The sequence below is a fragment of the Achroia grisella genome, unplaced genomic scaffold, assembly GCF_030625045.1.
Source record: "Achroia grisella isolate CSIRO2021 unplaced genomic scaffold, CSIRO_AGI_Agris_v1 utg971, whole genome shotgun sequence".
Lineage (NCBI taxonomy): Eukaryota > Metazoa > Arthropoda > Insecta > Lepidoptera > Pyralidae > Achroia > Achroia grisella.
In genome coordinates, this window is record NW_026713077.1 from 696,804 (window position 1) to 720,849 (window position 24,046).

The 24,046-nt window shown below is 34.5% G+C and overlaps 1 protein-coding gene across 1 annotated transcript in view; it reads right to left on the reverse strand.

The window, feature by feature from the left end:
- LOC131854250 (uncharacterized) overlaps positions 1–24,046 on the reverse strand; it is a 185,965-nt gene that overhangs the window by 93,955 nt on the left and 67,964 nt on the right. The window contains exons 4-7 of the mRNA XM_059205381.1: positions 22,582–22,778; positions 21,584–21,726; positions 19,208–19,385; positions 3,475–3,612 (exon numbers count right to left, since the gene is read on the reverse strand). Of these exons, the coding sequence (XP_059061364.1) occupies positions 3,475–3,612; positions 19,208–19,385; positions 21,584–21,726; positions 22,582–22,778 (656 nt within the window). The remainder of the gene's footprint in view (positions 1–3,474; positions 3,613–19,207; positions 19,386–21,583; positions 21,727–22,581; positions 22,779–24,046) is intronic.

Sequence of the window (24,046 nt, forward strand, 5' to 3'; positions counted from 1 at the left end):
AATGAATATATTCGTATCAATCTAGATGGTTTTTGTGTATTTATAAAAACTACGTTGATATTTAATACCCACAGTAAACGGACTGCTTAGTTTTAGTCTACACAGTCTCTGGTCTTAATTTTTTAATGTAGAATTGTCTTAGATTACTATTAAAGTTATTATACATATTTTATTATGAACTGCTTTCAATATAGACTCTAGAGAGAAGTTACGATAAAACCCTATACCAAACTGCTTGGCCTACCAGGCCATAGGCTTATAGCCATACTAGCTGCGCTCGCGGTTCCACCCGCATGTAATTTAGAACCCATGTATTATTCTGATGTATAAGGTATATTATTATAAAGTCCCATCAAAATCCGTTCAGTTGCTTTTACAACAGCAGTATAATTGTTAGCACTAGTATTTAATATCTAGAACTTTCACGTAGGGAATGTAACTAGATGTCCTTCATACAGGTCATTATAATGGCCTAGTTAGGACAGCAGTGACATAATGTAATGTTGAGACTTCAATATTGTATCTGTTTCTTTTTTTAATATACTCTGTTTTTTTGTAATTTATATTGTCTTATAAAATGTGTATGCATCTATATCTGTTGATGTAAATAAATTTATTATTATTATTATTTTGCATGAAAGAATACCAAAAATACATTAATCCATCTCTCATCTCATTATCTATCCATCCATACTCACAAACTTTCACGTTTAAAATATTAATAGTGACGACCTCGGTGGTCTAGCGGTCTAGCACACCGCTTAAGTCCGATGATCGCGGGTTCGTTTCCTCGCACGGCACAAACATTTGTATGAGTATAATTGTTTGTGTCCCCGTAACACATGCTTTAGCTAGCTTAACTTGGAACTAGATGGCGCTGTGTGAATTGTCCTGAGATTATTATTATTAGTAAAATATAGCCTTTTTAATTTAGATTTTAGAGAAAAGTCCTATTCCATTTTTTACATTTTTTTTTTATTCATAAGTATTTAAGTTTATTTTTTCATTCCTTTATGTACACAACTGCAGATGTAACAAAAATGTTTACAGAATGTTAGAGGGAACTGGCTTTCATTGCACAGGTTCACCTATATCGAAAGCCAGGACTAACTATATTTAATTGTACCGTGCATTTGTGAATAAAGTTTATTATTATTATTATTTCAAACCGCTTGGCCTACGGTCTATCCATACGGTTACATACACCCTTATTACAGGGAGCAGGACTCCAGTAGGACGTTATTGTATTGTCACAAACGTAAGGCTATTAGACGACATGTTAATACATTTGCCGGCATCGATCTCTGAATTATTCATTCACTAATCACTACTTATTACAATAATATATCGATAAATAACGATACAGAATTTAAATCGTGTGAAAATAATGTTGTGGCGACGTGCGTTTGTTTCGCAATGTGTTTGTCAATAAAATTTATTAGGCAAATTGATTTTATTGCCTTCCGTTGAGAACTAGCTGTACCAGCGACTTCGTCCGCGTGGAATTTAAGAATATATTTCTAAAATAAAAGTAGCCGAAGTTACTCGCTATTACATCAGCTACCTGCCAAAAAAAGTCCCGACAAAATCAGTCCAGCCATTTCAAATATTTTTTGTTTTTTTTTTTATATAGCATATGCTGGTGGTCACTATATTCTTCCAAATTTGAATTTAAATGAAATAGTATAATTGTAAATATGTACAACATTAAAAAAAATACAAGCAGAGTTTCTTGTAAGTTCTTCTCATCTCGAAATCATTCCGAACTGACGGTAGATTTGTAGACGGTAGACATATCATAAGAGTCTGTAATAGACTTACATGAATAAAGATATTTTGAATTTGAATTATGTGAGTCGCCAAGTCTTAGTATAATTTACATTGTTTTTCAACATTCTGTACAAATATATAAGAATGCTTGCGTACCACAATATTCGGGTAAGTAACCGGTATTTATCAAGGCGACCTCTCGTGCCGTATCTGGATGTTTGGGTTATTCCGCGGACCATATCAATACTACTAGTGTTCACTACAATGATAACTATACAATCACTTAGTTACAACTGACTGCCGGTATATTTTATACAACGATGGTGGCATCAGGCTTACGACCCAAAATTTACCCTGATGGTAAATGGTTACCGTAGCCTATGGACGCCTGAAACACCAGCGGTTTTACGTGCGCGTTGTTGACCCTTGAGATATCTTTATACTTACACAGCACCAGCACTAAGTATACGGGTGTTAGATTCGATCCCCGTGCAAATCAAACAGGGACTGCCCTTGGACTAGCCTCGTATCCGTCAGGCAGGAGTTTCCCTTCAGTCACCCTATAAGTCCTTCTGCAAGTATAGAGTATCATCTGCACTCGCCCCTAATCGTTCGGTGAAGCTGTAAAGGTCTGTTGCGGCCAACAGCCTTAGAATAGCTTGAAAAAAAATATATAGATAGAACTGTGTTAACTATCTAATATTTGTTAGATTGGCAAACAGATCTACAGAAAACAAATCTGTGAAGAGATCTCTTATCATAATATTTATGGGTGAAATAACATAAGCTTCTAATGTCATCCACATGGACTACGCCGCGGGCAGAAATTAGGAATTATAAGTTACGTACATTGACATTTATCTGAAAAGGTCAATATATTTGATATAAATATAACATGTCCGCCGGCCCCCCAATAAGCAGTTGACACCAACAATTAACACCGCATGTTGGTGAAGATCTAACACGGATACTGTCCCGAGTAAATATTTACATTACGTTATCATGTGACACCCGTGACACCCGTGACACCCGTGACACCCGTGACACCACACACGCGGTGTCATTCCAGAGTACTAAGATGTCATGCCTCTTATCCTATCATTTTACTGCCGAATCTAGACCCCACAACTTAAACATAGCAAAGCAAACTTCTTGGCAACTGAAATTGGTGAGACTGAGGTGCACACGCGAACTACTCGTACTTAGTCTACCTAGGTAAATCATAAAAAATAAATCTACAAAGAAGGCAGATATTGATACTTTGGTCGTACTTATAGTGTTTTTTAATCTCGCAAAATTGGTGTTAATGTCAAATATTCATATAACAGTATATTGCGATATAAATGCGTTATGATAATTAGGCGTAGGCAACGACGTAATTGAATTGAGTGTGTTAAATACGCACGTATATCGTACGTTTTCATCAGACTAAAAAATCATAACATTTGGTTTATTATCCCTCCGATTATCATTTTCCCGCCGATTTAGTTTCAAAAATCAGCGTCCTGCTTCTGGCTGGCGCAGTGCGGTGATCACTTCGAAATTTGATAAAAAAAAACAAGCAAATAGTGCGATTTGTGCAATATAACTTCACTGTTTGCGTTTATAACGCACGCATGTTTTATAACCTGCTTTATATATCGCAAACCTGTGAAATAAGATCCACTTCTAAGAGTGTGTTCAAAATTCAAACAGCAGTCTGACCTGATAGGTGTTCCACTGGTGCAGCAGGTGGTGGAGGCAGGCGGCACACGCGCGGACCGTGCCCTGCGCGTCTTTAGGCCGTGAGCGCGGCGGCCGTGGGTGCTGCTCGCCGAAGATCGGAAAGTACGGCTGTTTATTCTGAAAACAAAAAAGAAACACATATTGCAGTCGGATGAAAAGCACTCCAGTTAAGTCACTCAGACTAAAATCGTATCCGTCAAGCAGGAAATGGCCTTCAGCCTCCATAAGTCCTTTCGTGTGTTTGTAGTGCCATCTGCACTCGTCCCGTAATATTCGGTGAAGCTAAAAAGGCCAGCTACGGCAAACGGTATCAGAATAGTAGGAAAAATAAATTTTGGGGCGAAATAGGTGAAACTGAAGTAGCCACATAGAGGACATTAAACAAAATTTAAATAGGTATAAATGAAAGTTTGTTAACATATAATTATACAATGAAAAGATACTGAACTATGTATGTCCGTGCTATGAGAATTGTTGATGATCCCGATCTCTATGGCGGTAGCTAGGCACTAAGCGTGAAGTGAGACTGCATCGCTTTGTGTGTTCTACCGAATATACAACGAACTATGTTCTGGAAATTGTTCGACATGATGTCCACGGCTACATTTTACCATCGCAGCGCTCGCTTTCAATAGGGAATTCATACCCACGCGCTGGAACCTAAGTAGTCTCGGACACTGCGGTTTCAGAGGAGCTTCCTCAAATTTAACGAACTACCTGCCGAGGTTTTCTCCGGAGATTGGGTTTCTCAATGCTACAGGTACGCGACATCCCTGACGGTTCAGGCGTCCGTAGTCTACGGTAACTATTTACTATCAGATGGGCCGTATGCTTGTTTGCCCCTATCGTAGTATAAAAAAATCGTACCTAATGTACTCGCCCTCTACATTATCTGATCATTCACCCCGTACATTAACATAGTTGCATTAATCATTAAGCAACTTTTTAATTGTTAATTATTCTATATATATCTTTAAGTGGTTGACTCGAATGTGTCTTGTATTATTAATATGAGATTACGCATATTTATTACATTCTGATGTAATTAAATCAAACACATTGTAAATTTGTATTACGAATAATAATAATAATAATAATCATATTTATTTGTCTCGAATAATGAACGTAGATAACCAATAACAGCTAACGAGACAAAACGCGGATTCGATTCTTGCACGGTGTAAACACGGTTTGTCGGTCTGGTCGTTCTCTATGTATAGTATGTATGTATTTACAACTGATATACAGTATCTATGTATTTACATCAGTTGTCTATTTTCCATAAAACAAGCTCTGCTTATTTTGGGACTAGATGGCGCTTTGTCAATTGTCCAAGGAAAAACCGGTCTACATTTCAGAAAGACCACCCTCTCTGCTGTTCTGTTACAGCATAATACGTACCTCAAATACACATGCAATTTTTTTTAAGGTATGTGGAATATAAACAAGGTAATGGCGATAAGTGGCAACAGTCAATTATATATGATAGCGAACCACCCCGAGCGAATTTCAACAAACTAACACATAACAATTACTCATGAAAATCCATTCAATAGTCTTTGAGAATATCCCGAATATATAGTCGCCGCTCAAATATGGGGTGAGCCACTCTATACCTCACTTAGTATATGTACTTAGGGATATACACTCTCTTATACTTACTTAGGGGTATATAAAAAATAGATAACAACCTATTCTCTGACCTACAAAATTTACATCTATACATATAAATAAAATTGAAATTTTGAAATATTGAAAAAAAAAACCGTTTTTTCCTACATGCATATGAATATAAATACGGAACATACACAAAAAAAACATTTTTTTTCAAATTTTTGTCTGTCTATCTGTGGGTCTGTTTGTTCCGGCTAATCTCTGAAATGGTTAGACCGATTTTAACGAGACTTTTTTTGGTAGGTAGCCGATGTAATAAAGAGTAACTTAGGATACATTTATTTTAGAAAAATAAAGTTAAATTCCACGCGGACGAAGTCGCGAGTACAGCTAGTATAAAATATGATCAAAATCAGTTGATCCGTTTCGGAGGAATATTGCAACTAACATTGAGACACGAGAAGATTAGTATATATATATATGAGTAGAGAGATATTTAATATATTCTAATGTTTGATTCCAAAATAACAGTTCAATACAGTTTTTGCGTGAAAGAGTAACATAGCAATCAACATCCATACTCACAAACTTTCGCATTTATAATATTATTATATATCTTTATTATTATGCTATATTATTGTAAAATTTTATTTAAATCTATTTAGTAATTTTTGGCGTAAAAGTATTGAGTAGGCTGGATGGATGGATGTAACAAACATCCATCCATCCAGCCATACATCAATACTCGCAATCTTCTACATTTATAATATTAGTAAGGTTAATTAATTTCAACTCCCTAACACTAAACTATTATAAACGTACATATATATATGTACATGCATGTAATATACTACGCTATAGATACGGTCGGAGCGGCCTTCAAATATGGGTGTGCGACATAAAAATAACTTAACCGTGTGAATGACTACGATAAATATAGCGTTAGACATTCAATAACAATTGACCCCAAGTCTATACCCGCCCAGTAAACACTTAACATATATACATACACACATATATGTATATATAACAAAGTCCACGCCTCCAGCGATACTGCTGCACTAAGTGCTCAGAACAATCTAGTGCACTGGTTCTCAAAGCGTTCATTGACGTGTATTTCATTTTATCTTATATATAAAATTCTCGTGTCACAGTTTTCGTTCCCATACTCCTCCGAAACGGTTTGACCGATTCTCATGAAATTTTGTGAGCGTATTGAGTAGGTCTGAGAATCGGCCAACATCTATTTTTCATCCCCCTAAATGTTAGGGGTAGTCCACCCCTAATTTTTTTATTTTTTAGACAAATTTTTAGATTCTATTTTTTTATGATACAACATACAAAATTACATACAATCCTAATTTTTCACCCTTCTATCATCAACCCCTATTTTTTTACAAAGTTATTAATTTATATGGCAAAACAACGTTTGCCGGGACAGCTATAACAAGATGTATAATTTATAACATTCGCCACACAATATATATAATGAAACTAATTTTTATATAAATGGATAGATGGCATGAATGAAAACGTTATAATAAAACTTTTAGTAAAATAACTAATAAATTATCAAATTCAATATATAAATCAATAAAAGAAACTAGTTATAATATAAATTTTAAACATATACATTAAATCAATAAAAGAAACATTAAACATATACTATTGTTTATTATTAAATTCTGTGGTTAAATTGAGATTAGATTAACATTTTATTTAATTGATTGTTTGTCTTAAATATTATTTGTCTATAGTCTATCTTACTGAATGTTGAATTATGGTCGAATTCCAACCATTGGGCGTCCATTATTTGAAATTGGAATTAGTACGAATTGGTGGTTTGTATTCACACACTTAAACTTAAAAATGTAAAGTAATAATAAAATTATTTAAAAGAGCAACACGCAAGTTTCTTGCTCGTTCTTCTTGTGATGAGACAGCTTTCCGAATGAGCGGTAGATTAAAAAATGTAATGACTATTCAAAAGTGCTTTAATGTAAGTTTATTTGAATAAATTATTTTCTATTCTATTATAATAATTCTATTACGTTTTCGAACCCTGACATATTGACCATACTGATCTAAATGTATCAATTGTATCCACGCAAACCTAGAAAATCAGGTATAATCCATGCTCCACTGTTTGAGAAGCACTGTACCAATGTTACTTATTTAGCACTGGGTGACGACACTAACCGTATTTGTGGAGGCTCGAACGCCTGCCCGAATACATCCATATCAGTAGATATATAATCTAATCGAGTACAAAAACATGTACTCACTTCTTAAAAAATTTGGTACAGATATTACAATATTTTTTAAGTGCATAGTAGCATAATAGTAACTTCTATTAATACTAACTTACAATTATACTATTAGAGAAGTTATTGTACTACTATGATGACATTTGAAAATGGTACTAGGGTTACGAAAATATTTTACATTGTCTAGTGGCATTATAAGAAATAGAAATAGAAATAATCTTTATTGAAATAAACTTATTACAAGCACTTAACTGAATGGTCATATTTTGATTCAACCACTCATTCAGAATATAGATTCGTCACAAGAAGAATGAGCAAAAAACTTGTGTGTTGCTCTTTTGAATAAATGTTTTTTTTATATAAATAAATAACGACTCAGCTTAAGAAATAATCTTCCAAAAAAAATCTAAATAACAGTGAACCTCTAACATCAATACCTACGCCATCGTTATAAACAAAACAAAATACAGACAACGTAAACTGGCTTTTATATTAGAAAAAAGATTTTACAGTACTAGGGCTGCAGAAATAACCGAGCGATTATCAGGTTATTGTTAGTGATAGTCAACACACCAAAATATTTTATATAGTCTATTAGTGACACATTCCCCGGAAAACAATCTCCTAACAAAGAAAAAATATATGAATAACTAGCTGTTCCCGCGACTTCTTCCGCTTGGAATTTAATTTTGTTTTTTTAAATAAAAGAATAATTTAAAATAAAAGTAAGTTACTCCTTATTACAACAGTCTACAAAAAAAGCATCAAAATCGAAATGTCCGGAACAAAAAACAGACAGACAGACAAAGATGATATTTTGATATATGTTCCGTATCTATATTCCTATGCATATACTAAAAAACGGTTATTTCAATTTCAATTTCAACAAACAGACACTCCAATTTTATTTATATGTATAGATGTATAGATAATGAAATATTAAAAATTTTAGTGGTTTTAAACAATTTCAGAAAAGAGAATATACTAGTATATTCCATTGGGTCACATAACTAACTAAGCAATTGATCTGGTTATTATAGTGATAATGATATTTTATAGTCTACTAGTAGCATAAAAAGTCCGGAAAAAAACATCCAAAAAAACTAAACGACAATGCAACCCGCATCAAAAGCTACTGCTTCGTTTAGAAGAAATAAACGAAGAAACAGACAAATAGGTATACAAATTTTATTTTATAATTTCACAAAAGAGATACCATATACCAGGGTCACATAAATAACCAAGCAATTTCTGAATATCATAGAGTGATAATACAACATATTTCACACTAGCTGTGCCCACGGTTTCAACTGTGTTAAATTTATAGGCGGTCTGTTCTTCTGATGTATAAAGCTATATCTATATTATTGTTAAGTTTCATAAAAATCCATACAGTCCAAATATCTATTCATCCATCCACCCATACCCACAAACTTCCACGTTTATAATAAGTATAAGAAATAAATTAGTGTAAAGAGATTATATGGTACTAGGGTAACATAAATAACTAAGCAATCAATCTGGTTATTAGCGCTCGTGAGTACTCACTTAATGGGCATGTTAAGTTGGCTCCCAGATAATCATTTGTGAGTACAAAACAACCTTGTTATATTTGCCTCTCTCATCAGCCAGAGAACAAACTTACAAGTCGGCGACACGTAAACAGGTTAGGGATCGGCCGATAACGATAACCCAGACCCAGCGGGACACCGCACTTGTTTGATTAGCTTTTAATTATTCTTATTTGCAAAGGATTCACTAGTAAATAATAATTAATACTAGTAATGTATACTAATATTATAAAGCTAAAGAGTCTGTTTATTTGAATGGGCTTATCTCAGTAACTACTGGTTCGAATTGAAAAATTATCTTTGTCCATTAGTCGAGAGATGCTTTAAGCTATATAACATTTTTTTTTGAGGATTGATAATGGAATGGTGCACCCGCCTGCGCTAACGGTTTACGCTGGCGGGGCACCAGTGGAGGATGACAAGATGAGCATGAGGTCAGGTCAGTTAGCCCATCGTGCAAATTCATCAGGAATTTAACACGATGGTTTCCAGGGGGAACCGCGTGGAGGTCGACCTGACATTGTACATTACTAGCAATGGGGTTATCAATCCACATTACTAACAATCCAATTTCCCCCTAGCTATATAACATTACGCTATGACAAATAGGAGCGGAGCTGGGATGAAAAATATTGCAAAACGTGGAGAAATGAAACCCAGACAAAGTCGCGCGGGTTAGCAAGTTAAATAATAATCCGAGACAATTCATACAGCACCATCTAGTCCCAAGAAAAACGGAACTCGTATTATGGGTACTAGACAACTGATAAATACTATTTTTTTTATAAAATACTACATAAAATATATAATTAGAAAAACACCCAGATAATCATAACAATCATATTCATAAATACAAATATTTGTACCGTGCGAGGAATAACACGCGGCCATCGGCACGGGTTTGATTCCTCGCACGTTAATTATTAACTAATCTAAAATCTAAACAATGTTCAAAAAGATAATAATGTCCAATTTATAAAGATAATAATAAAATTGACGACCTCGGTGATTAGGGGTTTAGTACCACACCTAAATTACTATAATCGCGGGTTCTATTCCTCGCACCATACAAACATTCGTATTCATGAATATTATTGTTTATATCGGTCTGTTTGTTTTTTCTATGTATATTATGTATGTATTTATAAAAAAAAAATCTATCAATTATCCAGTACCCATAACACAAGCTCTGTTTATCTTGAGAGTAAAAGACGCTGTGTGAATTGTCCTGAGATATTATTATATTCATAAAGTTAATACCTATCAGAGATACATTAGAAATAAACATATAGGTGAAGATCAGATATATTTACATCACCGTCTAACTGCACCTAACCAATACAGGAGCGACCAAAAACCGCCCAAAACCGGTACAAGCCGGTATTTAATGACAGCTTCGCACAATTATTACTTATCGGAGCAGCTTATGTTTGTAAACGTTCGATAGTAGTGCCAAAACTGGTACTAACTGCTTCCAACAAGGCGCAGATACAGAGGAAAGTTAAACCGATCCCCTGCATACAAAGTAACTTTAAATAAGATGTAAACAAGTACTTGTAATATAATACACTAAAGTACATATATTTTTATACATACATACATATTGTAAAATCTGATTAATGTTTGCTGATTTGATATAACCTCTTGTCCTTGTATTAGCTCTTTTCATAGATAAAAACAGTGCCACAGACAAAAAATAATAATATAAGTCATCTTCGACTTTCATCTCTCTCTTTACCATCTATTGTAGTTTATTCATGTAATAAGAAAAAAGACTACGTAAACGGAGAAAATATATTAATATAGACTACTGACAATTAGGAATAGAAAGAAGGAATTTAAGTATCAAAAACAAGAATGTGATATAAAAGAACTATAAATCAAATACAAAATACATATTTGATTAGCCAGTTACAACACCATCCCTTTCCAAATTCATTTGTACTGATATATTCTATCCTTCTCACTCGTTAATCTTCTTTCACACTCACATGTGGCATCCCGATATTATACATCATATTCCTTCCGAATTGGAATTGTTAGTAATGTGGACTAATGTAATAACTCTATTGCCGCCAATGTACCATGTCAGATTGACGTCCACGTGGTTCCATTGGAAATCATCATCATCATGAGCTAACTGACCTAATCATCATCCTCATCTCATCATCTTCCTTAATAAATGATCTTCCTTATATGGTAGAAAAGATAGCTGACATAGTTCTGTTTGCTGATGATACTTCATTAGTATTCAAAGTCAAACGACATATATATTCTAAATCTTTCTTATGTTTTAAAATGGTTTACGGCTAATAATATGTTACTAAATCAAATAAAACTAAATGTATCAAATTTACTCTCCCCAATGTAAGGCCGGTAGATTCAAAAATCATGTTGGACAATAAACCTATTAATTTTGTGGATGATACTGTATTTCTAGGTATCATTAGATTCAACATATTACTAAATTACGAGTCGACTTAGTTCTGCCGCATTAGACAATTAACAGACGTGGCAACGGATACTTTAGCTATTTACATTATGTCGTATGGTATTTTGTTTCTGATATAAATACAATATTTATTTTACAAAAGAGGGCCATTCGCTCCATTTATAGCATGGGTTGGAATTGTTAGAATAATGTGCTTCTCAATATATTTATGAAAACATCATGTGCCAGGAAGAAATAACTCAAAAGAGTTAGTGATTGCCGCAATAACAAACTGATTTTACCTATGTCTAAAGTTAGTAATTCGTTTTATGGCAACGTAAGGTTTTACAATAAAATACCAGAGTCTATTATAAATCTGCCAGAAAAAAGATTTAAATTGTCAAATAAAACACTTCCTTTTCAAAAAAGCTTACTATAAAATTAAGAATTCGTTAACGATAATAATGTTTTTGTAGAAAAATTTTAAATACATAGCACTGACAATATTATCTGATTCTAATAATGATCAGCGATTTCTATGTTGATTGTCGCATGCCTCTTACTTTTTACACTGTAATTATTTATATAAAAAAAACATCTATCAAAAAGAGCAACACAAGTTTCTTGCTCATTCTTCTTGTGATGAATCTGCATTCCGAATGAGTGGTAGAATCAAAATATGACTATTCAAAAGTGCTTGTAATGAGTTTATTTGAATAAAGATTATTTCTTCCACTGGTGCCCCGTCAGCGTAAACCGTTAGCTCAGGCGGGTGCACCATTCCATTACCATACATAATATACATCTTATTCACTCGTTACTTATCTCGCTCCCACATATATATTAATTCACACTAACAATATATATATATCAATGTCTGTACTGTCTGTAAATTTGTTACTGTTTCAATATGTAAATTTAAGAAATTTGACGTGAAGACTTTTATCATAACATTGGCCATCTTTTATCTCAAAAAAAAGCACACAAAGTCGCCGGTAACAACTAGTTGTATATACATTAGGGAACGCCGCATTGAGCTATAAATAATTCAAGATATAAACAAAACAAATTGTTGCACTCTTGTAAATAGAACCGTTAATATTAGCGGGACATTATTGTATATAATTGTTTGTGCAATTGTATTGAACTGGACGATGATGATAATACAGTGCACGACTTGCAGATAAAATATATTTAATACATCAAATGAGACATTTACTTTTAAACGACACTACTGGTAGACAAAGATTTCCCACCAGCATATACAGTTAGCGCAGGCATCATTTCATTATCATCCATTAAAAAAATGTAGACAAATATACAGGGGTAGGTGCGGGGAGAGGGGGCACTAGTGATCCTAATGTATAGTCAAATATAAAAATAGTAGAAATTCTTAGCATTCCATATATTCACCGTGCGACTACCGGGTCCATCATCTGGCAGAGATGAAAACTCCTCCCGGGTCTAGTGTAAGATTGCCTGCTTTGCCTGATATACGTCAACATTCAACTTCATCGCTCGTATTTTTCTTCCTACCCAGACAAATCTTGCAGGAGCCTGCTAGTGCAGCTTGCTAATAAAGACTTACTACAGTTCTAAACAGGCCAAGATTGTAAAGAGATTTCACTGTCATATATATAGCTCTCGCTCCCTCTTCGTCCGCATATAAATTAACCACTTAGATATTTTCCGTTAATTCGTTTATTAGTTCGTAATATTTATTTGTATTTATTGCATGATCATTTAGGTATATCTGTTTCCCATGGTACAGTAACATCACCAGAGACGAGTAGAGCTCACTCTACTCGTCTCTACTTTAGTGTTATTTTTATAGTTATTAAGAAAACAAAATATAACGTACCGGACCTTTGTACACGTGATCGATATCACGGATTATTTACCGTACATCGCCACTGGACTTTGCACACACTGATCTACTGCCAATATAATTGTTATAAAATTGTATTTTAAAATAAATATTATATCCCACTAATACAACAAGAATGTTTTGTTGCACAAAAACCTTACTTGTATTTTCTTAATCAAATCAAAAAAGGTCTATATATAATACAATATTTTTTTATATACCATTATGTTTATGTCATTCTAATATATAATTTAAAATAATTATTACGCGATAGAGATAAAAATATTACATATATTTTATTGAATTAGGTGTTATTTTGCGTAACTCAATTTATTTTTATTTTCCCCACCCCCCTCCGAGAGACACACTACTTTATGTACCGAGGGACCCTGAAGTGTATAATTTGGTGTATAGTAAGTGGTAAGAAGTCATGGATGGCGGTAAACTCCTTCTACGAGGAGTTTGATCCTTCCATTCCACTAATTCTCCACAAGACTAGGTTTGGAGAATAGTAGGGCCGTTTCCAACTCCGCCCCACCTCTATACCTCACTAGCGCCGATGTGCTCGTCTTGAGGGGGGCAGATCCCCCAAAGTAAGAATCCGACGACGCCCCTCTGACGAGGAGACGGTCACTTGAAGATTTCTCCACACGTTAAAAAAAGGCACCCTGACATGTAGGACAACTTGTGTCATAACAGGAAAATAGTATACAGTTAATTATAAATAATTATATTGCATGTAAATAATAAAAACAGTCGGATAATTGCGAGCCGAGGCACGAGGGTAACGACTGTCCCTGATGCATATCTTTATGGGACGCTGTTTGTCAACTGCCTACTGCAAAAATAACTACATTATTTTTATTATAGAATAGATACAACTGGAATTATTTTGAACAATAAACGAAACAAATAACAAACATCCATCGATGGAAACTTTCGCGTTTATATTGTTATATATATACTAGCTGACCGAGCAACTTAGTCTGCACACTTTAAATTATAGCCTATGCGTTATTCTGATGTATAAGCTATATCACTGTAAAATTTCGTTAAAAGCCATTTAGTCATTATTGTGCGAAAGAGTAACAATCCAACCATCCATCAACAACCTTCCGCGTTTACAATATTAATAAGAAGTAAGATGAAAAATTACATAAAACACAAGTTTATAAAAAAACTATAATAAATGATTGGTATGATCACATGAATGATTATAATTATTGCTATGATACACGTTGATAACCCGTCCGTATCGCGAGGTCCCGGCTGCCGCCATATTTTCCATTGGCGATAGCCCGCGACCCGAACCCGCGACCCGGCGATGCCCCCGCACTATCAATTTATTAACTATTTGTCCGTAGACAGTGTGCGTTGATTGTGTGACGTCACGTGTACACTCTAATAATAAATATTTTGTTATTTCAGATGGTAAACTATGCGATAAACTATTGACTTTGTGACTTGTTGCATGGCTCGTAATTAACATGTTTTATATGTGAACCTTTATATGCTAAGATGCGTACATCTTAGCGATGTAGTATAATAGGGAGGGGATTATTAGGAATGGGAACGTCGCTTATAAAGGTAGTATCAAATCGTATGGAACAACAAGGCTTAAAAAAAAGTAATTCAATTGAGTTTCTTGCCAGTTCTTCTTAATTGGATCTATATAACGAACTGGACGGTAGGGAAAAAAATTATAATGTAAAAACTTGACGTTCATAAGCGGCTAAAATGTCCTACATGAAAAAATTATGTTTGAATTTGAATATGGATACTACCTTCATAAAGAAAAAAACATATCAACATTGTAATTCACTAAATTATCACAATTTTTATTGAAATAAATATTATTTTTAGGAAATCGATGTCATTACTTAATGGATGTATACTATTTAATTTCGTTACGGTTAGCATCACAATACACTCAATATTAGACCAGCTTACGGCCCACCTGATGGAAAGCTATTACCGTCACCATTCGCATCCGCAACACCAGAGAAATTGCAAGTGCGTTGCCAGCATTTTAAGATGGAATGAGCTCTTTTCTTGAAGGTATCAATATCGTATTGATTTGGAAATATCATTGGTGGAAGGTGATTCCACAATGGTGATTTAATACTATGTGGTATCTTTTGGATAACAAACGTAACCCGGACGTGAACTGTGGGATCAGACGAACAATGGCGCGTGAGACGAGTCATACCTAATTAAAAATATATAATTAATCATATCTCGGTCAAGAATTAACGACAGCAACTGTTTATTAATGACTTTTTGGCACACGACAGTTGAAGATATTTGTAGATAGCAAGGTGGGAAAGAAAAATATTTTATTTTTCATTGTGTTGCTCTCGCCACTTTGTAGGGATATTACTTTCTCGCCAATTTGTACATTTGCAGATGTCTATTTATTAGGAATGGCAATAATAAGCTGAACTTGTGTTATGGGTTCTAGACAAGTGATATACACATACTGATATTATATTTTGTAAATACATACAACAAGATACATAGAAACACTCAGACCGATATAAATGTTAGTACCCTGCGAGAATCGAACCCACGACAATCGGAATTAACGGCGGTGTGTTAAACTGCTGGATCATTGAGGCCTTCTAATGAATGAATGGTTCTTAACATATATAGGCGACGTTACTGTTTACCATCGAGATCGACATCTCGTTTGCAATTACATTAAATTTAAAACTAAAACCGCAACATTAATTAAAAATTAAAAAACACTCTTATGTTAATTCGATAACAAATTCAAAAGTTCTTTCTAACAAAAAAAAAACATATTTCATAATATTTGATTTAATTAAGTGTTACTATGCTGAAGTCGCTGTATCCGAACTGTATTCATTGCCTAACGATGTCTCACAATATGGACATAGATCACATAAGAATCGAAATTTGATCACCAATAAAGATCGTATCGTTCCAGCAGCGGTGGTTAGACTTCCGCACTGAATATTTGTGGTCTCACACACACTAATAGTAGCAGAATTAAATAAAATAATATAAATCCATTAAGAATACATATTTCACATGTAAAAAAATGTAAACATTGTGTCTAATTACAACACATTACTTTAGCGGCACATTATAACCTTACAACCTTTGGACCATCACTCCGCGACCTGATGATCAGTGATAATTTTTAATTGGCCTGCATTAACAACTTACTATTCTTAATTAATGACTTGTCATATTCAGTGGGAGTGGCGGCAATGAGGCGGACGATAGCAATTCAAAAAAATCCAACCAAATCTGGACGCGGTCACTTTTTACCAACTTCTGGGCAAAACAGCGCACTTTTAAAGATCTATAGTAAGAAGGAAGAGCAATTTTATAAGAGTGCCAAAGAAGGAGAAATTTATTTATTACCACACAAAGAAGATTACCATCAGTACAAGAGTTTGTTTAGAAGACTGTTATTGGTGCAAAACTAGACTGTAATCCTACAAACAAATGTAAGCTTAGAAGCTAAATTATATAGATGCATGTAGTATGTATACGCCAGATAAGACTAAATGATTTTTTATAGTAATGTAAATATTTTATAAACACTATGCCTGCCCGTTTTCCCGACAACCAAGGAAGGCAGCTTTATCTTGTATTTATATACAAAACATACCGCTACGACTTTTATTCAACAAAACGTTATATATACTGTTTTAAACTTGACGTGGTCATTATTTATACGTATAATTAGTAAAAATCACGGGATCTTACCACGTTTTATATTTATTTGCTGAGTTCCCGATATTGCAGTCGGTCGAGCAGCGGGTAGATGGAAAATGAAATCTTTTTATATACAAAACATGGAACTCGCTCGATATCCATCTCGGCAAACTGTACTCCAGTATCTTTACGTACATTTAATACACTTTTCGATCGCGTTTTTTGTTTAATGAAACCAATCACTGGATTCCAGGCGTTAGAGAGCCTATAACCGTCTTCTCGATTGAAATTTTTATATTTCTGTATTTCAATGGCCTCTCTAATCATTCTTGGGATATAATGCCATTCTGATGTTAATACTTTTTTTGGTTGATTGATTGGGTCCCGATCCCAACAAACACTGCCGAAATATCGGGAACTCAGCAAATAAATATAAAACGTGGTAAGATCCCGTAATTTTTACTAATTATACGTATAAAACGTTATATTTTTTTATGAAATGGAAATGCCAAAGAATCTGACGGCCCACACTGTACTATTGACATCACGTTATCATGTGACCCACATGATATCTCTCATGCCATTCTAGGGGACTAAAATGTCATACTTTTCACCTTGTAATTTCACTACCTAAACTGCACTCTACAACCGAAACATAACTTACAAAGCTTGGCGGCTGAAATAGGTAAGATCGAGGAACACACGGAGGAGACTTATTATAAGTAGATTAACAGCCTCGGTGGTCTAACGATTTAGCACACCGATTTACTTCTGATGATCACAGGTTCGATTCCTCGCACGGAACAAACATTTGTATTCATGAGTATAATTGTTTGAACCGCTCTAGGTGTTTACTATGTATGTATTTATGAAAAAAATAATCTGTGTATTTATATTAGTTGTCTAGTACTCATAACACAAGTTTAGCTACCTTAATTTGGATCTAGATGGCGCTGTATGAATTGTCCTGAGATTATTATTACATCTGGTGATGAATAACTAAAGAAGCTGGAGACGAAACGTGCAGTTAAATTTAGCGCATATACTACGGAACCTTAATTAAGGTTTAAAATATTTATTAATATTTTAGTACGTTTAAAATATTTTTTATCTGTAACTTGAACGATAACCCGACTCTGTGTGACACTGATGACGTCGTATGCCCTATGTCCATCTGTGGACTTTGAATTTTGTATTGTTATAATTAGTAAACTAGTTCAGCTGAAAAATAATAAGAACCAGAAAGATAAAACTTCGAAATTGCTAGCCTGCACTAAAGGATCTCATATATATTGATTTTGACAATCTATTAGTTATTTTTCTAAAAATATTATTATAGTGTTTTCATTCATACAACGCCATCTATCGGCATTAATTGTACCTATAATTTATAAAATTAGTTTCATAGATATATATATTGCAAGCAGAGCTTGTGTTATGGGTACTAGACAATGTGATATAAATGCAATGCAATACATCTTGTTATAGCTGTCCCGGCAAACGTTGTTTTGCCATATAAATTAATAACGTTATAAAATAATAGGGGTTGGTGATAGAAGGGTGAAAATTTAGGATTGTATGTATTTTTGTATGTTGTATCATAAAAAAATAGAATCTAAAAATTTTGTGTAAAAAAAATTTGGTGTGGACTACCCCTAACATTTAGGGCGTGAAAAATAGATGTTGGCCGATTCTCAGACCTACGCTACGCTACAATACGCTCACAAAATTGCATGAGAATCGGTCAAGCCGTTTTCGGAGGAGTATGGGAACAATGTATATAATCGTACGATAACTTAGCGTACTATTCGACTTGTTTACGCCTCATTATTGACCTATTAAAAGTGCAATAGGTCGGTACTTACGTTCATTTACGCAAATATTCTCCCGAGGTCCATTCTCCATATCTTTATACGCAATATTCGTGATAACATGATCTACTCAATACCATGGTATAATATTATCATCACCTCACCCCTCGATTATACAGATACATTTCTAAATATCGTATAAGCGCCCTCTAGTTCAAAATCTAAGCACTATAATAATAATAACGATCCTATATTGTTATGTTTAGTTGGTTCGATATTTACTTCATTATTCTCAAAAAATATACGTTTATTAATAGAATTGAATTAGTTTCTTTTTCATGTAATGTACGGTACTTGAAGGTAATTCGATTTCCTAATAGTTAACAGTTATTGTCTGACATTCGGTGTGTTTCATTCAATCTTTATACTATCTTTTAATAAATTATTAAAGCTTCAATTACCGATTTGTCCTTAGGCTCCTTGGTGTGCAGGTTGGAGAGCGTGCCACGCTTGTACTCGTCGCCGCACACGTAGCACACCTCCGTCATGGAGTTCTTGTCGGGCATGGACAGGTCCAGGATGTCCGACACGCGGTCCGAGCTCGAGTTCGAGTTGCCAGAGTACACCGACACCGTCGACCTGCAAGTCACCATCACACATTACAACATTTTTTTATAACACAGGGTACAAACGAGCATGCAGCTCACCTGATGGTAAGTGAATACCGCCGCCCAAGAGCACCCCCAACGCCAGGGGAATTGCAAGTACGTTGTCGGCTTTTAAAAAGGAATAAGCTCTTTTTTTGAAGGTTTCAATATCATATCGGTTCGGAAATACCATTGCTGGAAGGTGATTCCACAATATGATTGTGCGTGGCAAAAAGTGTCTAGAAAACCGCAATGTGGAGGACCGCCATTCATCCAGATGATCAGGATGGTATTTTTGTATACAATTCACACAGCGTCCTCTACTGTCTAACATTTATAATGTATATAAATCTGATGATATACAAAAATTTAAAAAAATACCATATATATATATTATCATCTAGTCACCCATAACAAAATTATACTTGGGACTAGATGGCGCTAAATATCGTATAAGCGAGCTTGTGTTAAAATCTACTGAGACAACTATAACAATAATACACAGATACATTTTTTTTTAATAGATACGATATTTACATAGAATTAGACCAATATAAATCATATTTATGAATACAAATGTTTGTAATTAGAATCTTTTTCACCATGCGGTAAATAGAAGGTAAACCGATTAGACCAAAGTTAACAGTTATTGTCTGACATTCGGTGTGTTATTTAACTTTATTTTTTAATAAATGATTTTTCTAAAATACGATTTGTCCTAAGGTTACTCCTTATTACATGGAGAGCTACCTGCTAATAAAAGTCGCCGTCAAAATCGATCCAGCCATTTCAGAGATTCTTGAACAAACAAATGGACAGATAGTCAAAAATTTTAAAAATTTTATTATTTGGTATATTTATATTCAAATGCATATAGTAAAAAACTGTTATTTCAATATTACAAACACACGCTCCAATTTTATTTATATGTATTGAGTACACACTATTGTATCTATCTTAGATTTAAAAATTGTCTAGATATTGTGGAAGGACATGTTAATAATGTAATCGTTGAGTCGATGTGTTTTAAATTTATAATAATCCCGTTCATGTACAACTATTGCCATGCGATTGTAAAAACGAGTTAATAAATTCTATTCTATTTTGTCATTTAACTCCAAACTTCCAATTAATTTAAAAAATAATGATTTACTGCACTATTGTATTAGGCTAAGACCTGTAAAAATAGATGTAAGTGTGGAAAAATAAATAATAAAATAAATAACTAATCATTTAGTGAATGTTTTAAATTTATTTAAAAGTAATTCCAGTATAGCCTTACATATTGTAAAATTTTCTAGTCATTCTTATAAAAGACACATTGTAGGAACAGAAAGTTCGTCTTTAAAACTAGTATGAATGTTATGAATATGGCTGTTTTTTTTTAAATAAGTAAAATTCTTGCGTACAGAAATAGAACATTTGAGTATATTGAGAAGCAACGATGGCATTTCTGTAATTTCTCTCTTAATCACGACTCCTAGTGTAGTTTATTGTTAATGGTAAGATTTTTTTCCATCAAAGTTTTGTTTCAAGGTGTTGCTTTTTGAGCTTTTAATGATATTATTATTTAACACATTCTATTTAACACATTTGGCTCTATTACGGCCTCGCTTTAGTCTTAGGCTGAAATTCCCGTGTGTTATAACCATCATAACGCATTTATAATAACCAATAACATACTCCCACTGAGCTGACTAGTATATATGTATAATTATCGCACGCACGCATAACGAACATTTATTTCCTAATTTTGAATTAAAAAATGAAATTATACTATTGTAAACATGTACAACTATTTGAAAAGAATACGAGCCGAGTTTCTTGTCAGTTCTTCTCATTTCGAAAGCTTACCGAACTGACAGTAGAATTGACATATCACAGTATATATTAGACCTACATGAATAAAGATATTTTCATTGATATATCGTAATACGGATAGTTCTAAGAGCAGAGCAAGGTCGAAAATGAGATGTATGAACTGTGTGAAACATAATATGACAAAAAAGGTATTGAAAAACGAAATGAGTGCGAACAGGGATACATATCACGCCGACCCCAAATAAATGGACTAAGGAAGAAGCAGACGACGATGATATATCGTAATATAGTATGTTGTTTTTTTTAACATTATGTTTTACGGCTCTGGATACAAGTCGTTTTTAGCCCTTTATGTGTGGGTGGTGTTACCTGACGGCGTCGAGGTACCCTGCGGGCTCGGATACGCCCGAGTGCTGCGAGCCCACCGAGATGACGGACGGGTCCCGCGCCCGCAGGTCCAGCACGCCCTCCTCTTCACCACCACCGCCGCCGCCGCCGCCCCCGTACCGCTGCTAACGACAACATTTACAGAGTTAGCAGCTAGCACTGGAACATATTACTAACTACCCGTACTCGCGACTTCGTCCGCGTGGAATTTAACTTTATTTTTCTAAAATAAAAATAGCCTAAATAACTCCTTATTACATCAGCTGCCAGCCAAAAAAAGTCCCGTCAAAATCGGTCCAGCCATTTCAGAGATTAGCCGGAACAAACGGACCGACAGACAGATTAACAAAAATTGTAAAAAGTGGTTTTTGTAAAAAGTTGTATTTATATTCATATGCATGTAGTAAAAGCGATTATTTCAATATTACAAACAGACACTACAATTGTATTTATATGTATAGATAACTAATTGATCACGCATGACATTATTTTTGAAAACGATGATTCTTTTATTTTATTTTATTCATACATGTATTATTTATTGCAAAAATCGGCAACCCTATTCTTTGGTACTCAATCTAAAACAGCAAACGTTCTTGATTAGTGGAACGGTAAGTAAAAACGTAACTAAAAAATAGACGTTACTGAACCATTATTTTTTGGACTGAGGACTATTTTGTTTGTCTTTCTGATTAATTAACAAAAAATCTTGTTAGTTTATACTTACTAATCACTGAAACGGCTGGATCGATTTCGACAGAACTTTCACTCGCAGATAACAGATACAATGTATAAGGAGTAACTGACTACTTTTATTTAAAAAAAGCTGGTTAAATTCCACGCAAAGTCGCGGTATATAGTAAACATTTAGACCGACGGTACTTTCAGTCGCATATATCTCAAGACTTTTTTTATATTAGACAAAATGGCTTAAACTCCACGTAGACAGATACTCCTTAAAAAATTAAGACTGCACATACATTATTGAACTTGGTGACATGGTTGGTGTCCTTCTCGTCCTTGCGGTAGGGCTCCGGCGGTGCGGGTGCGGGCGCGTCGAGCGGGAACGCGCGGGAGGCCGGCCGGGAGCCCGCGCGCGGCGAACACGGCGCCGGCGACTCCCCCGGCAGCCCTAGGACTTGCGCCGCGTATTCACCTTGGAACGTCATGTCCGCACCTGGAAGCGAAAATGGAGGATTTTGAGTTTAGTGTTATAATTATAATAACGCTATACAACTCACACAGCGCCATCTCGTCCTAATATGGCTAAAGGACAACTGATATAAATACATAGGAAACTACCAGACCAATACAAACATTACTTCCCATGAACACATACAATTATTTGTACCGTGCTAGATATCGAACCCGTGATCATCGGAAGCAAGGCGTAAGGTGTGCCGAGATCCGTCGAAGGAAGTATGATGTACCAGGCTGTGGTGAATGCAACAATATATACCTGTGTTTATGTGTCGGCATTTAGTTAATTTCTTTGTGCTTAATGTCCTAAACAAAAATCATTTAATTTAATCATCTATACTAATGTTATAAAGAGAAATAAATTTATATGACATGTTTTTATGACGAGCTCGATGGTAGACCATTACAAACAGTCATACTTACTCATGAATACAAATATTTGTACCGTGCGACGAATCGAACTCGCAACAATCCGAAAGTAAGTCGGTGTACCAAACCGCTAGATCATCGAGGTTGTCGAGGTACAGGTGTATCGGGTGTGGACGAAACTAAAGAAAGATCAAGTTCTCTCACAAATTTCAACGACTGTATATCAATCAAAAGACATTGTTAATATTCAAACCAACACTTTATGTGAATATAAACCCCAATTAAACTCAATAATGTCACATCACGTTGCTTGTAAGAGTCGTGACGCAGCAGAGTGCAGTGGACGCAATGAGTTAATTGCACACTATACGGGTCACAAGTTGCGACCTCGACCTGTGGCGTGAAAGCGCCTTCACGCGTTTCGATACACTTTTTTCTGGTTTCAAGTATCACAGGAAAGAATACAAATGTCTAACAAATAATCATTGAGGGGTAGAATTTAAAAACCATACCATAACCCACAACCCATTTTGTACAATTTTATTACAACAGGCTTCAAATATGACTATTATAAGACGATAATAATGATAAAAATCTCAAGACATTGTTATATAATTCAAATTTTTATTTAATAATTAATATATAGTTAAAATTCAATTAATTCCGTGTATTAGATATATCTTTTTATTTATTTTATTTTATAATTATAAAGCAACGAACTCGTGCTATTCTCTTCTTTTCTGCTTCTTGCGCCCACACAACAAATAGGGTCCACAATTGCTGTGAAATTAACAACCTACTGTCATTATGGAATGGAATACTTAAGTAAATAATTCCACTTTAACTAGTCCTATGCACGACAAGAATCTGCAGATT